General features: G+C 48.3%; 2 protein-coding genes across 7 annotated transcripts in view; one reads left to right on the top strand and one right to left on the bottom strand.

Annotated features, from left to right (window-relative positions):
* TMEM140 (transmembrane protein 140) overlaps positions 1–11,146 on the top strand; it is an 18,570-nt gene extending 7,424 nt beyond the window's left edge. The window contains exon 2 of the mRNA XM_017532616.2: positions 9,677–11,146. Within this exon, the coding sequence (XP_017388105.1) occupies positions 9,701–10,255 (555 nt within the window). The 5' untranslated portion in view covers positions 9,677–9,700 and the 3' untranslated portion in view covers positions 10,256–11,146. The remainder of the gene's footprint in view (positions 1–9,676) is intronic.
* On the bottom strand, positions 11,027–15,864 carry CYREN (cell cycle regulator of NHEJ). 6 transcript variants are annotated; one of them, XM_017532621.2, is made up of 4 exons: positions 15,772–15,864; positions 14,013–14,287; positions 12,964–13,039; positions 11,027–12,070 (listed from the first exon to the last, which is right to left on the bottom strand). In XM_017532621.2, the coding sequence occupies exons 2-4, from the start codon at positions 14,147–14,149 to the stop codon at positions 11,807–11,809; spliced, it is 477 nt and encodes a 158-aa protein (XP_017388110.1). In that variant the 5' UTR covers positions 14,150–14,287; positions 15,772–15,864; the 3' UTR covers positions 11,027–11,806. The 6 variants fall into 6 exon arrangements, with proteins under 6 accessions (XP_017388110.1, XP_017388106.1, XP_017388109.1 ...); XM_017532617.2 differs by having other exon boundaries at positions 15,516–15,817; XM_017532620.2 differs by having other exon boundaries at positions 15,641–15,817.
* Between the last annotated feature and the right edge of the window lie 417 nt (positions 15,865–16,281).

The raw sequence follows: 16,281 nt of genomic DNA, 5'->3' as shown, positions 1-16,281 counted from the left end.
ATGTGATCTATCTTGGAGAATATTCCATGTATTGACAAAAATAAATGTATATTCTGTAGTTGTTGGGTAGTTTTATAAGTCAATTTGGTCTAAAGTTCAATTTAAATATGTTTCTTTGTTAATTTTCTGTTCCAATGATCTGTCTAATGTTGTCAGTGGAGTGTTGAAGTCCCCTACTGTTATTGTATTGCTGTCTACCTCTTTCTTCAGATCTAGTGATATTTGTTTTGTGAATCTGGGTGCTGCAATGTTGGGTACATACATATTTATGATTATTGCATCCTCTTACTGAATTGACTCTGTATCATTATACACTAATCTTATCTTTTTTCTCTTTTTTATTTAAAGTCTGTTTTATCAGATATAAGTATAGCTATGCCTGCTTGCTTTTGTTTTCTAATTACATGGAATATCTTTTTCCACCCCTTTGTTTTTAGTCTATATGCCTTTGTGAGTAAGGTTAGTTTCTTGTAGGCAGCATATAGTTGGATCATGTTTTTTAATCCATTCTGCCAATCTGTATCTTTTAAGTGGAGCATTTAATCTGTTAACATTCAAGGTTATGGATCTGTGAGAATTTGTTTCTGTTATATTGTTTATTGTTTTCAAGTTGTTTTATAAATTGTCTTTGCCTTTTTTTACTTTGTGTTTTGAGGAAATTGTCATGTTGCCATTTGATTCCTTTCTCTTCCTTTGTGTGATTTATACAAACTATGCATTTTATATTTCTGTATGTTTTGTGATGGTGAATATTAACTTTTGGCTGGACATGGTGGCTCATGCCTTTAATCCCAGTGCTTTGGGATGCTGAGGCAGGGGGATGCCAGGAGTTCAAGACCAACCTGCGCAAAATAGCGAGATCTTGTCTCTACAAAAAATTTAAAAATCAGCCAGGCATGGTGGCACATGTCTGCTGTACTAGCTAGTCAGAAGGGTAAGGCAGGAAGATTGCTTGAGCCCAGCAGGTCAAGGCTGCAGTGAACTATGAATGTGCTACTGCATTCCAGGCTGAGTGACAAAGCAAGACCCTGTATCAAAAATAATTAATTTAAAACTTCATTCATTTCAATGTTTAAGATCCCTTTGAGCATTTCCTGTAGTACCAGGAAATGACAAATTCCCTCAGCATTTGCTCGTATGGGAAGGACTTTGTTTCTCCTTTCATAAAGCTTATTCTGGCAGGATACAAAATTCTTTGCTGACAGTTTGTTCATTTTTTTTTCCCTTTAGCACTTTGAAAAATGCCATCCCATCTCTTCTGGCATGTAAGGATTCTGCTGAAAAGTCCTCTATTAAGTCTGATGTGATTTGAGATTTCATTTATAGGTGACTAGCCACTTTTCCTAATTTTAAAATTCTTTCACTTGATTTCAGACATTTTGAATATGCCATGGTGAAGTCCTTCTACAATGTCTTTTCCTGGAGATCACCAGGCCTCCTCTATCTAGATGTCTAACTCTCTTGATAGATTTGGGAAATTTTCATTGATTATTTCTTTAGATATGTTTTCTAAACTTTTTAATCTGTCTTCCACCTTGGAAATACCAATAATTCATAAGTTCAGTTGCTTCTTGTAGTCCCAGATATCTCAAAGGCGTATTCATTCTTTTTTATCCTTTTTTCCTCATTTTTGTCTGGATTATTTCAAAAGTCCTGTCTTCAAATTCTGAGATTCTTTCTTCTGCTTGGTGTAGTCTATTATTGAAGTTTTTGAGCATATGGTGTATTTCCTTCAATGAATTTTTTAGTTCCAGAATTTCTGCTTGTTTTTATTTGAGATGTCTATCTCCTTGATAAATTTCTCATTTATATTCTGGACTAATTTTCTGATTTCTTTGTATTAGTTTTCAGATTTCTCTTGCACCTCATTGAGCTTCTTTAAAATCAATATTTTGAATTCTTTATCTGGCATTTTGAAGAATTCTTTTTTATTGGGATCTGCTGCTAGACCACTATTGTGGTCCTTTGATGGTTGATATGGTTTGACTGTGTCCCCACCCAAACCTCAACTTGAATTGTAGCTCCCGTAATTCCCACGTTATGAGAGGGACCCGGGGGAGGTAACTGAATCATGGGAGCCGGTCTTTCCTATCCTATTCTCATGGTAGTGAATAAGTCTCATGAGATCTGATGGGTTTATCAGGGTTTTCGCTTTTGCTTCTTCCTCGTTTTCTCTTGCCACCACAAGGTAGGAAGTGTGTTTCACCTCCTGCCATGATTCTGAAGCCTCCCCAGCCAGTTACAATTAAACTTACAGTTTAATTGGAACTGTAAGTCCAATTAAACCTCTTTTTCTTCCCAGTCTCGAGTATGTCTTTATCAGCAGTGTGAAAATGGACTAATACAATGGTGTCATATTTCTCTTTTACATGTTTCCTGTATCCTTCCATTGATTTCTTTGCATCTGGTATAAGGCTGTTTGTTCCAATTTTTTGAAATTGCTTCTAGAAGGGAGAATTTGTTCCTCAGGATGTATGTATGTTATTGAACAGGATACTCTGACTTTGATTTTGGGTACCTGCAGTAGTGTGAACTTTCTGTGACTTCTTCGGCAGTACCTAGGGTCAGTGGTCTCTGTGATTTCCTCAGTGAGATAAAGTACCGTAATTAGATGAAACTAAGTCTCCAGAAGTTTAGCTGGGAACTTGGATGTCAACTGAGCAGCCTTTGGGCCCCAGTGGTGGCAACAGTGGTATGAGTGTGCCTGTTTTTAGGCCCCACAGCAGCTTACACTGGCTCTGGTGGTTAGTGGGTCCTGGAGGGCTGATTCTTGCACCTCCATGTGGCTTGCTTAGAAGCTAGTAGTGGAAATGATGAGCCCAGTGTGTGGGTATGATCTCTAGCCCCAGGGCAGGTGGTATCATGTGAGTGATGGCAGTGGCAGTGTTGGAGCAGCCACCTGGGATCCAGGAAGTCCATGCTGGTGTTGCTGGAAGCTGTGATGGGTGGGGTGGGCTAATCCCCAGTCTCACAGCCACCTGCAGCAGGGTGATGGGCATTGCTCTAAGTGTGGTTAGGAGAGCTTGATCATCCCTGTCCCATTCCCACATGGGTGGCAGCTGCAGACACAATGCCTCACACTTAGACTGATTGTGAATCAGTATTAAATTCTCAAAATGGTGCCAGCTGTGGGCTTGTGACAAGAGAAAGCGGGAAAGGGGGACCCTCTCAGGTAAGCAGCATGGGCAAGAAGCTGTACAGAGTGTGGTCTACTTGAGTCTCAGTCTCACAGCAGCCAGTAGCAGTCGCTGGGTATTGTCCTAGGTATGTGTGAGAGAGCATGTATTCCTTGTCCCTGCAGTCACATCAAGTTGAACTCAGCAAGAAGGTGGGGCACAGACCTGCATTAAACTCTCAAAATGGCACCTTTAGCTTGTGATCAAGAGGGCCGGGCTCCTTCCAGGTAGGCAGCATGGGCAAGAAGCTGTGGGGAAGGCGGTCTGCTCGCATTTCAGTCTCAACAGCAGCATGTTGCAGAGCAGTGGGTATTGACCTAGATGTGCAAAGGATAGCCTGATTTCCCTGTTAATCCTTGGCTGGGTGGCAGCTGCATCTGTGCCAGCCCAATCTCAGTCCCAGGGAGGGGCGCAGTCCAACATTAAACTCTCAAAATAGCACCTGTAGCCTGAGACCAGAGAGGGTGGAGCACCTCACAGGCAGGCAGCATGGGCAAGAAGCTGTGGAACATACGGGCTGGTTATGTCTCCGTCTTACAGCAGCCCATGTCAGGGCAGTGGGTCTTGTCCTAGATATGTGTAGGTTGGACTGATTTCCCTATCCCTCCTTAGCAAGAAGGCTGCTGCAGCCTCATCAGCCCAAACTCAGGCTGGGAGGGGGATACCAGCCCAGTTTAATGCTGGGCTGCCAGCATTAAACTCTCAAAATGCCACCCTGGACCTGGGATCAGAGAGTGTCCCTCCCAGACAAGCAATGTGGAAAAGAAGCTGAAGGGAGGGCTGTCTACACACATCTGCCTCACTAGCAGCCCACAGCAGGGCAGCAGACCCTCCCAAGGGTACACGGGGGCACCCACTCTCCCGTCTCCCTCCTTGGAGCAGCTCAGCAGCAAGAGCCATGTCTGTAGAGTCCCAGTATCTAGGCTCTCAAAATGACACCCTGCTGAGGCTGCTCCAGGTTCAGATGCCTGTGAGATTTTGTATGGGTTTCCTTTCTGTAGCAATGTCTCTGTGCAATGTTTAGGATCTCTGTATGTCAGGCCCAAGGTCCTAGTGGATCAAGGTTTCCTCCCATGGCCAAGACTGTAACTGTTTTGGAGCCCTAGGGGGTTCTCTCTTACTGTTTCCCCACATCAGGAGCCTCTCCAGACTCTCAGTCAGCTCCAGCTGGGCAAGCTGCCCCAAACCCTCTCCTTACTTATACTTATGTTTCCCATATCTTCTCCAGCTTATCCTAGCATTCTCTCCTAGATAATCTGTTCAAAATGGATCCACTTACTATTTTGGCTTCTCACCATGGTGGAGGCACATACTACCTACGTTTAGATAGTCATCTTGATCCTTTCAAAAGTTTCACTCTTTCAATAAGAACCTGACAAAAACACAATTTAGAATTAAATGATACAATATTCATGTCTCTTTCAGCACGCATCCCATTCTCCCTTATTAGTATGAAAATTTTAGAGGTGCTTAAACAAACAAACAAACAAAAAGCTGCCTTAAACTAATCTCCTGAGAATGCTTTCCTTCTGTTTCCCTAACTACGAATTTGTGTCGCCTTTAAGCAGAAATCATCTCCCTCCTAAGGCCCTGCTCAGGCTGTGACTCTCAAGTGACAGTGGTCAAGTTACATGCTGACCTGGAGTCTAAATCTGTCTGGGTCCAGAGGATCTAGTGCAGAAAAAGATTTTACTTTACTGACACAATTACAATGGCAAAAGGCTAACAGCCTTTATTTTTAAAGGGCTCATGTAGACCAACAAACAAAAACTGAAACTCAAAATGATTTTTAAAATAGCAAAAGAACTGACAGCACTTCACAAAAGAAATACAGGTGGTCAAAAAACACTTGAAAACGTTAAACTTGACTCATACGAAGAAAAACTATCACTGATTCATCATTTGTTATTATCAAAGAATAAAAGACTCAAGAATATGCAATACTGGGGAGGATGAGATGAGACATACGCTCTCTTAAACTGCTGGTGGAAGGATAAATTGATTCACAACATATTCACCATAGCATTCATAACATTACAAAATAACATTACAAAGCATCATGTGTATACACTATAAATTATGATACAGTTATATGCAGCCCTTAAAATAGTGTTTAGGAAACTTTCTAGTTCAAGTAGAATGATGTTCACGAAGTGGGATACAAACACATATACGTAATCCCAACAGTGTAAAACAACACTATAAAAGAAGTGTGCTGTTCAGAGTGGTTATTTCTACAACGTGAAGTCACAGATGAATTTTAGTCTTTTCTTTGCACTTTCATGTATTTTCTAGTTTCCTGCAATCAGCATGTTATTTTATAAACAGGAAAAAGTTCATCTAAAAATAGCCACAGTGACTCAGCAGTCTCCCCTTCGCACTCTGAAGGAAACACTGGCTAATCATTAAAGGGAGTTTAAAAGTTCATTGTGATAAAGGATTGTTTAAGAAAAGAAAAACAAAAACCAAAACCAGGGTAGGCCCATGGAGAAGTAGAGAAGAAGAGTGTCATGAGATTTCCAACCAAAGAACTATATGCTGCCACTGCAAAAACGTTTAGGGAAAGAGAGCACTAACCTCCACCCTCTCCATACACAAGTTCCTGAAGTCTGTCCATAGTTCCAATGGAAGGCATGGATAGGCCACGCCAGCACTGTGCTGGGCATGCATGTGACATTAAACACAGCCCTCACTCAAGCAGCTCTGCTGTCCTAAGATGTGTAACCAAGATTCCTACATGAAAGAATTCAGGGAGACTATGTAGCAATTTCATTTACTCATTTAAAAATAAAAATTAAAAAAAAAATGAGCCCCTGCTTATCAAAATAGCAAAACAGATGAAGATTGTTCCTCTGAGACATGACATTGGGCTGGAGAGTAAATCCCAATTTATGGCTAAACCAGAGTGTGGGCTGAAGGAGCCCAGGAATGAATGCCCATGCTGCATGGATCAGATTTAGATAAAGAGAAAGTAGGGTAGAACTTTAGGAGCTGGGGAGTAGCTGAGGATGGGCAGATGGGAATGTATTAATACACAGCCTGAGCAGCCCAGCAGGTGCTAGACTGCACAAGGCAAGAGTGGAAGCTGGGCCTCACCAGAGAATTACAAGTTCAAGTTGCAAGTCGCACCAGTTAGTGGAGAGCCTCATAGGAGCTGGGACTGCCAAAAGGTGAGGGCCCACCACCTTCGTCACATGCCTGGTCCTGGGCTTCTTCGCTTGTTTTATCTTGTTTTGCTCTACATTTAAAACCACCAAAAGGTCAGTTGACAGAAAAATGAGGAAGTCAAAACAAAGGCTCCTGGCGCCTGGCAGGAGCTGCCACGAGGTGGCTGATGCAATCTCCCCTCTGAGGAGCTACATTAATTTTTAAAAAGGGAGCTCTGTTTTCAAGGCAAAATGTTTCATAATTTTTTTTTGGGGGGGGGGGGAATCCCAGAGTAACAATTCAAATAGGAAAAGTGAGAGGGAGTGTTTAAACAAAGGCATCCCCAAGTCTCTTCCCAGTTGGTCCTGAACAATGGAGCAAGTCAAACCTTTTCCACAGCACAACGGTAGGTGTAAATCGGAGAAGTCCTGGAACTCCATGCACACCCTAAAATACCCAAACCCATTAAAAGCACCAATATAGGCTTTTACACCATTTGCTAAATAAGCAAAACCATACAAAATATGTTCCTATTGGCAATTTTTCCCATACCACAGACTCAAATGGTTAAAGCTCCTTATCATCCCAGGCTGCTAATGTGCAGACTAAAGCCATCTTTTCAATTCCCAATAAATCCTTCTGTAACAAGCATCATTGCTCCAGGAATCTCTCAACTACATTCAAACCTGGGTCTTCAGGTCCTTGGCCCCAGGACCTCCAGAGCCTTTGAGAGACAGTGCCACCGGAGGCGGCAGCCCGAGCCTCTCCCGGGACAGCCCTCACTCCTCCACTCCAACTGTCCCCACCCAGCTCCTCTGGAGCAGAAGCCACAGGCAGACCTGGGCAGAACTGAACAGATGGCCCAGCGCTGCTGAGCCCGGAGCAGTGGCATCCAAAGGGAGGTGGTGGCAGTGTGGACCCTGCCCTTGCTGTACTCCCAAGGCCCCAGCTCTCTGCTGGCCAGTGTGCCCAGGTCTCTGCCAAAGGAGTTGCTGGTCAATCTTTATTCTCATTTTTGGCACACACCAGGTCCTTTGAATGGAACCACCCTCTCTCTCAGCTTGTTCCATGTTGTTTTTTCCCCACTGGTCCCTTTCTGTTCTCACAGAACAAATGCAGTGTATGGAATGAGACAGACCTTCCAGTCACCTCTGTGGAAGAGGAGGGGCCTGTTCCTCCAGAGGGGTCCCCTAAGAAGCTGATCATCAGGGCTGTGTAGCCTCTGGGTCCTTCCCCAGGGCCACCACTCACTTTGCTGCTGAACACCACCTGGGACTCCTTCTCAGGGCTTCCAGGCCACTTGGTAACATGGCCCCAGTATCTTGTGCCTCACAAAGTCTGAAGCTCTGTGTTCCTAGTCACTCCCAGGTGTGAATGCTGTTGTATTAGTCCATTTTTATGCTGCTATGAAGAGATACCTGAGACTGAGTAATTTATAAAGAAAAAGAGGTTTAATGGACTCACAGTTCCACATGGCTGGGGAGGCCTCACAATCATGGTGGAAGGCAAAGGATGAGCAAAAGCACATCTTACATGGCAGCAGGCAAGACAACATGTGCGGGGGAACTGCCCTTTATAAAACTATCAGATATCATGAGACTTACTACCATGAGTACAATATGGGGAAACCACCCCACTCCATGATCCAATTAACTCCTACTGGGTCCCTCCCATGATGTGGGCATTATGGGAGCTATAATTCAAAATGAGATTTGGGTGGGGACACAGCCAAACCATATCAGCCAAAGCTTATCCCATTTTGGAAAATACACATATGTAAAGGTACAGTGTACAGACCACTGTTTCAGAGGCCAACTGGACAAAGCCCTTCTGATTTAAAAAGCAGTGAAAATAATGTTTTAAAAGAGTATAACAAAGTGGGCGCTTTTATATACAACTAGACGAACTATGATAGCAAGTTTTCTGTAGGCTAGTTAGGCAATATTCAGCAAGATCACTAAAAGATATTTCTACCCAACAAGTGCACTTATAGGTAGCTCACCTGAGAAAAAAATCAGATTCCAAACAAGATTCACACGAGCATCTTCACTGACCATCACTTACAATGGTGTAAAGTGGAAACAATTTGTCTAATGGTAGTGTAATGGATGATTCCATGTGAACTATCATGCAGCCATTGATCATGTTTTTGAAGAATATTTAATAACGCTGAAAAATGTTTACTAAATCTAGTGAAAAACATTATGTTCAACAGCATGATTATGTAAAAATACATCAGCACAGGAAGAAAATATTGGTAGAATATTAACAGTGGTTTTATGATGTGTATGGTGGGATAAAAGGTTTTTGTTCTTGTTGTTGTTTTTGCAAAAGCCTGTAATCCCAGCACTTTGGGAGGCCAAGGTGGGTGAATCATTTGAGGTCAGGAGTTTGAGACCAGCCTGTCCAACGTGGCGAAACCCATCTCTACCAAAACACAAAAATTAACCAGGCATGACAGCAGGTGCCCATAGTCCCAGGTACTCCAGAGGCTGAGGCAGGAGAATCGCTTGAACCTGGGAGGTGGAGGTTGCAGCGAGCCGAGATCGCACCACTGCACTCCAGCCTCGGTGACAGAGTGAGACTCCATCTCAAAAAAAAAAAAAAAAATTCCTCTATTGTTTTCTATAATTAACATATATTACCATTGTCAGAAAAAAATGTATTAGTTTTTAAAATCATGAACATATAATGAGATTTCATCACCAGGTAATGTCTTGTCTTGGCCCAGTAATGAGTTCCCAGCACACAGCAGGCAAAATCAGAGTGGTTGTGGCAGTGGTCCTCAACCCAGGCTCAGCTTTGAACAAACTGCAGAGCTTCAGAAACACCACTGCCCAGCCCTAAGCACAAAAGTTGGGCTTTGATCGATCTGTGGCCCAGAAATGGGTAGTTCTTGCAGCTCCCCCAGATGGCTGTCTTGGCAGCTGTAGTAAAAACCAATACCTTCCTCCATCTTCAGGTCCCCAGTAAGGGTGGGCCTTGCCCTTCACCTCAGCCAAAACCCAGCTTCAAAAAAGATCCGAGAAATCCCCTCACTAATGCTTCCAGTGGCTTGTATCCTGGAGCAAAGCCTTTGGCCAAAGGGCACTTCGCTCAGTTTAAGATGTTTTACGCTTTCAAAGCCGCCTGGGAGACTTTTCCTCCTGACCTCAAATCAGAGGGCAGCTAATGACTTACTAGCAAATGGATCCTGGCAGGAGGTTACCTCAGATTTCTGGCCTTTGGCAGAGGGCAGGGTAGGAGGGAAGGTTGCCATGGGTTTGTAAGAAATGCCAAAGGGAGAACATGAGCTTGTGAGGACACAGGGAGGAAGCGAGGGAGAGCTGGACTGACGGCTGACTTCCCCACAGGTCCCCCTGCAGAGGGCAGGAGAGATGGCCAGCCCAAGGCCTCGGTGGGCTGACCTCCTGTTCGTGAGCATCATGGTCCTCACGGTTGTGGTCATCTCCCTGATGTTCTACGCTCTCCTCTGGAAGGCTGGCAACCTCACTGACCTGCCCAACCTGAGAATTGGCTTCTACAACTTCTGCTTGTGGAATGAGGACACCGGCACCCTACAGTGTCACCAGTTCCCTGAGCTGGAGGCCCTGGGGGTGCCTCGGGTTGGCCTGGCCCTGGCCAGGCTTGGTGTGTACGGGGCCCTGGTCCTCACCCTCTTTGTGCCCCTGCCTCTCCTCCTAGCCCGGTGCAACAGTGACGAGGGAGAGTGGCGGCTGGCAGTGGGCTTCCTGGGTGCATCCTCCGTGCTACTGGCTGGCGGCCTGGGCCTCTTCCTCTCCTATGTGTGGAAGTGGGTCAGGCTCTCCCTCCTGGGGCCTGGGTTTCTAGCTCTGGGCAGCGCCCAGGGCTTACTCATCCTCTTGCTTATGGCCACAGTTCTGTTCCCTCTGAGGGCTGAGAGGGCTAAGAGCGAGCTTGAGAGCTGCTAAAGGCTTATGTGATTGCAAGGATTCAGTTCCAGCCATGCTCAGATGTGGCACATCTTTTCAGCCATCTCATTTTATAGCTAATACTGATCTCCAGCTCCAGCAGATGGAACCCATTGCAGAGGTGGGGCCCCCACATCAAGGAGGCCAAGGGACACCAAGGGCAGCCGGAGCACCTGTGGCTTCTTAGTGTAGGGTTGTCTGTCCTTCAGGACTTCCAAGGCTTCCAAAGACTCCCTAAAACCATGCAGCTCATTGTCACAATTCCTGCTTTAATTAATGGATCTGAGCAAATCTTCCTCTAGCTTCAGGAGGGAGTGATTCCCATCATGGGGCCAGACGTCCAGGCTGATTTGCAAAATGCCAAATGAAACCTAGCAAAGATTTATGGCAACAAATGAGGACATTTTTTAAAAAAGTGAGCACCTCAGTGTCCCTGGGGCCCTGATCAGGGAGCTTCCACTGGGCCCACCATGGTGAGTGGGCTGTCATGAGCCACCACTGGGACTCCACGCCCACAGGCCCAGGAATGATCTCGGAGTGACTCGACAAATACAGGACACATGGGGCACAAAGAAAAGCCTTGGTTGCTTCAAAGCTTCCCTGGACCTGAAGCCAGATAGAGCAGATGCATCTGCCGGCAAATCACTCCCATGATGAGACCCAGGAGGACACCAAATCAGTGTGAACAGGACTGGACGGTTGTACACATACAAATGCTGCCACCCTCCACTTTCCAACCAGGACCTGGAAAGGACATTGGCACAACTTACACATTGGGAAATTTTGTGTATTTTCCAGCACCTGTGTATTGGAAAACCTGTATGGCAAATGATTTACTCATCTATGCCTGTCCAAGGCCACACTGAAAACAGAGGCGGAAACATGGACTCAGGTGTGATCTCTTGTCTTCAGTGGCTCTTCTGGGCTGTCCTTCTTGCTTTATAGCAACTGCCTGGGGACCAAGGTACGGGTGAAAGCAAGGTAGCAGCTTGAGGGAGGAGGCCTGTTGGGCTTACCAGTCTGTACACTGTGGCCTCAAGCTCCCAGACAGGGCAGAGAACTGTGGGTAGCTCGTTTGCCTTCTAGGCTGGCTGGAGGGGTGGGAGCTCATTGATTGACCATGATGGAAACTATTTTTTAAACAGGCTTCCTCCTTTAGGAGAGATCATGCAGACTAAACTGTAGCAATTCCAGTGCGCCTGGCTGCAATCCCTTTCTTTGAAAAGTATTGTCTCTTTGGTTCCAGTCAGTTGGACCAGCATATGACATCATTCTCCCTGGAACCTAGTGACTGACTACCACAGACAGTTGGGATTCCAGCGCCTCAGAGCTGGGAGAGGGCGCAGTACATACAGAGGGATTCGAATGGGATCTCTTTTGAGCCATGGCTTCCGCATACTCAGAATGGCAGCCCCAAGGCCTGGAGTGAATCTGCCAGGCCCAGGAAGGCACAAAGGTGGGAGCACAGAGAGCCCCATTACCACAGGCGAGCAGCCCAGCAGCACTAGCGGAAGCTCAGCTGCTCTCAGCAGGAAGTTCAGTGTTTATGCCCTAGCTGAAAAAGATCTCCCTGACGTATTTCAGCACATCCTCCTCTTCCTCCTCTTCCTCGGGGCTCCTGCTGGAGGGGGAATTGGAACTCCCCGGCCTCTGGGAAGGGCTGAGGCCTGGGGCTGGTACCTGTTTCCCACTGTCCTCTTCCTCACTGCTGCTCCCAGAACTCGTGTGAGGCGACACAGAGCAGGGAGGGGAGGGTTGTGGGTTATCAGTGCCCGCCAGGGCCGGCTGCTCGCAGGGCTTTTCCTGTTTGCGGCTCTGTGGGTACAGGAAACGGCAGGCTCAACAAACGTGTTTTATTTCCTTAACATGCTGATCTGTCTGTCAGTAACATAGGATATATCCAGAAGCAAAGCCAATGTGAGCAGGCCAGGCAATGCACCCATATCCTGAGCACCCACCCTCTCTTCACCCCACTCCAGCCCCTGACCCCCTCTTCTCAGCTCTTGAAGAAACCAGGACCCACTTGGGAGAGAAGCAGGCAGACATAAGGATTAGTTGAGGGGAAAGGAAAAAGAAACAAATGGAAGCAGCATGTCTAGAAAGGCCGGTGACAGAATGGAAGGAGCCCAGGATACAAAACCTGGGTGTGGGCCCACGTCTTAGCGCTAGGAAAAGTCCCGGAGGCTCGATTTCTTGTAATAGCATCTTGACACAACCACATCACAGGGTTATTGCTAGGCTAAAATGACATAACACACACACTTTCAAGGTACCTGGGAAACTATAGAGTGCTGTACAACTCTGAGGCACTGCAATTATTACTGCAAGAAGCCAGGAAGCTCAGCAGCCTCTGCTCAGGAGAGGGGCAATGGCTAAGAAGTCATCTACCCAACTGGGACACTTTCCAAGAACACAAAGAGGTAAACACTGCATATCCTGTCCACATCCACACTAGTGCACAGTCGCTCTCCCTCACACACACACGCCCTCCCAGGCGTCTAGCGCCAAAGACCCACCCCCTGGGTGCACACCCACATGGGGAGAGGCCTGGGGAGCAGGGCCGAGACAAGAGTGAGGCAAGGGGCAGGAGGAAGACGACGAAGCCTGCAGCAGAGGGTGTCTCTCTTACTGACAGTGACCAAGGGCCTAGTCTAGCTTCTGCCCATGGAGAGTTTCTGGTCATGAGTAAGAGGCTCAGCTGACTTTACCTCAATCAGGATTCCCAGAGCAACATCAACTATCTCAGCCTCATTCATGCAGTACACAGTCCTCGTCGCAGGGAGTCTGAAACAAAGACATGAAAGGCACAGATGACACAGGTTCTCAGGTCTCACAAGGACAAAGAAAACAGGAGCCAGAGGGCCTCTTCCCCATGCCTTCCCACCAGGCAGGAGGCACCAGCACCTCTGAGCTGAGGAGCTTCCGCCGACACAGACACAATTTCCTCAGCCTTGCAGCCCAGTGACTGGCACAGGCTTCTTGGAGGCAACACTGGGGTGCCTCCCACCTTCCACCAACTGCCCTACAAGGATCTGGAAGTAGGGAAGGACAGCTGCCTCTGAAACACACACGTGGATGCAAGAGGAAGGGGACCTCAGGCCAAGGCTGCATCGAGAGGAACCTGAAAGCAGGACCACACTTAGGGAAACATGGCAGCCATCACAAGGGAGGGCTGTCAGTTAGGAAACCCTAGAGGAGGAGCCGGACCGGGAAACAGGGAACACCCACTTGATGGGGGGAGGGGAGAGCACACTTGATGCTGCAGCCTGGAGACACTCCCCTCCAGCAATTACCATCCTTCAACTAACTCACTCCCCAGCTACTGATCTCTTGCTGGCCCTGAAGCTGCTGCTCATCTGTCCATCCCTGAAGGTCTGTTCACAGGAAGAGCAGGCACCACTCAGGAGACCAGACCCTACCCCTGATCTTACCCATCTAATGTAACCATGTTTGTTGCAAAAGAAGAGACTAGCATTTTGGACAACTGGCATCAGGGTCTGGCTGACATGGAGAAGCGACCGTGTGTGTGCTGACAGCAGAGCACTCACCAGTGCGGAGACAGAAGTGAGGGCGTCCTCAAGGGTCAACCCGCTTTGCCTCCTGCTGGCAGCCCATCCACCTAAGATCTCAGGAGATGATCAGACTGAAACACCCACCCATCTTGCTGTTCTGCCTCAACTGGAAGACCCGGCCCAGACCGTGGGGGCCCCTGCTCCACTCGCGTTTTGCAGGAGTCCTCTGACCAGGGCTGTCGCACCTTGCTGCTGCCATCGGCACTGCTGCCATTCTCCTCCTCTTGGGGGCCTTCACTGGTGCCACATTCTTTGCAGCCACCTGGGCTGTCAGCCATGAGGGAAGGACCCTCTTTTTAGTCTCAGGTTGTAAGGTTTCCATCTCTGTACCTTCTCATAAAGAAGTGTCAGGGCCCAAGCTTAATGACCTGCTTTTTAATTCAGGAAGGCAAATCTCACTCTCTAGTCACACCCAGAATTACACGTCCATTTATCCTCAGTGGGAGTTGATCTTTGATTCCTACAAAAAACAATAAAGGCCAGTGAATTCCAATAAGCTAGAATACCTCCAGTCATCAGGCAGTTACTCGTCAGTGCAGGGTAGGCCAGAAGTGACCAAGAGGTGAGCAGGGCCCAGGAGATTCAGAAGGCCATTCACAGGCATCAAGCAGGTGTGATTGCGGGCAGAACGGCAGCTCGAGAGCCCTCTGACCTCCCCAAAGCTGGTGCCCCCAAAGGCAGCCACAGCCAACCAGAGATACCTCCCTGCAGCATCTGTGCTGACTCGGCACAGGAGGAAAGGAAGGAGGCGGAGGCCTCTAATGTTCCTTCTCATTACCACGCCAAATGCCACTGTCCTCGCGGTGCCCAGCCCATCCGATCCCTAAAATACCCCTTAATGGCCTTTCATCTGCCCTGCTCCAGATTTCTCCATTCCTCTATGATGACTGAGTTACAATAAACTGAAGCCATTTTATTTCACAGTAAGGTCTCATTGGCCAACACCCCGCCCTTAAGCTAAAGAGACTTCTGATTGGTCAAACTTGAACCAGCAATAGGAGCCAGGGGGCATCACTGTGCCAGTAGGTAGACCCTGAGGCCCCTGGCCCACGGCAGCCTCAGATCTAGTTTGGCCTCTCTTTTCCCTATCCCAACTGTTCTGCCTCCACTCTGCAATCCCGAAGCTCAGTCCTCAACCAGAGAGGAGTTGACTCAGAGTGCCTAGGTCTCTACCTTCCACTTAAGAATCAAGCCAGAAGCTCCTGAAGCAGAGGTTTGCCCAGAAAACGGTAGTCAGCGATAGTCCTCTCCGAATCATAATTTGATAATATACTGCTCATCCATATGGCTGTTTACAATTTAAGAAAAAATATTAGCAGGCCCTCCTCCCAACCTGTCTGGCCACGGGGCACACCTTTGCCAATGCACCTTAATTTCTGTCAAAAGTCAGACAGTGATACTAGTGACTCCTACCCACTAAGGCGCCTCCCAAGCCCACAGTGCTGCAGTCTATGCAGACAAATTTGTTTCACCCTGGGGTGCATATTAAGTACACTTCGCAAACAAGGAACTGAGACTTAGTTAACTTGCAGAAGATCACAGGAAAGTTTGAAACCAGCTGGCTGGATTCACAGCCAGGTCCTGAAGCCTCCAAACCCCGTACCTCCCCGCCCTGCTTATCCCCCGAAGGGCCGGCCGCAGCACCTTCCAGAAGCTGGGGCACCCGGGCTCCGCGCTCGTGGACCGACCTCAGACCGACCCATCCCAGCCGCTCCCTGCCTGAGCGGAACCGGGACCCGCGGGAACGCGATGCACCGCCCATTCACAGCCCGCCCTCGCTCTCCGGGCCGGTCCCCGCGCTGGCGGCGCCGACCTGCTGCGCGCTCCTCCGACCTGGCTACTGGTTTCCCTGCTCTCAGGGTCCCCTGCTCCGGCTCTCGTGCCCCTTCGTAGCTTCCAGAGCGGAGCCCGGAGACAAATTCCGGACGTTTATGGGACCCGCACCCCACCCGGAACTTAAAGCCTCGCCGTCCTGCCCGGCGCCCGAACTCCGCGGACCTCCGGCCGCCCGCGTCTTCCGGGCCCCGCGCGCTCCCGAGCCCCGGTGATTTCCGGTCCTGGCGCGCTCCCGGCGCCCTCGCAGTCCCAGCTCCCGGGGCACTTCCGGCTCCCGGCCGCTGGCTCACTGGGAGGTCTGGGGGTGCCTCACCCTGGCCATGCTTGTGTACCCGGCCGGCACCCAGTTTCCTGCGCGCTGTGAACGCCAACTAGGCGGCGCGGCCCGACCCGAGGAAAGTGAAAGTGTCCATTCCCGGCCCCTGAAGTTAGCGGAAGGGAAAAGGGAGCGTTTTTGAAAGCCCCGCCGGGAATTCCCTCAAACCAGGTCGAGCGCCCCCTGCTGGATCAGGCAGTCCTCGCGTACAGGAGGAGGATGGGAGCCCGGCCTCTGTTTGTTATCTTAGAAGTGAGGAGTCCTTCCTAGCGCTTACTATTCGGGTGGCGGCCCCAGGGGGT

Source organism: Cebus imitator, unplaced genomic scaffold (assembly GCF_001604975.1).
Source record: "Cebus imitator isolate Cc_AM_T3 unplaced genomic scaffold, Cebus_imitator-1.0 Scaffold77, whole genome shotgun sequence".
NCBI classification, from domain to species: Eukaryota; Metazoa; Chordata; class Mammalia; order Primates; family Cebidae; genus Cebus; species Cebus imitator.
This window is presented reverse-complemented; position numbering and strand designations above follow the sequence as displayed.

What these genes read in the sequence shown, in the direction of transcription:
- CYREN (XM_017532621.2), bottom strand. Translation starts at nt 14,149, where the DNA reads ATGGAAACCTTACAACCTGAGACTAAAAAGAGGGTCCTTCCCTCATGG. An exon ending in GTGCCGATGGCAGCAGCAAG is followed by an intron (nt 13,040 to 14,012) that starts GTGCGACAGCCC and finishes TCTTTGTTTCAG; the next exon opens with ACTCCCTGCGACGAGGACTG. An exon ending in CTCTGGGAATCCTGATTGAG is followed by an intron (nt 12,071 to 12,963) that starts GTAAAGTCAGCT and finishes CTGTACCCACAG; the next exon opens with AGCCGCAAACAGGAAAAGCC.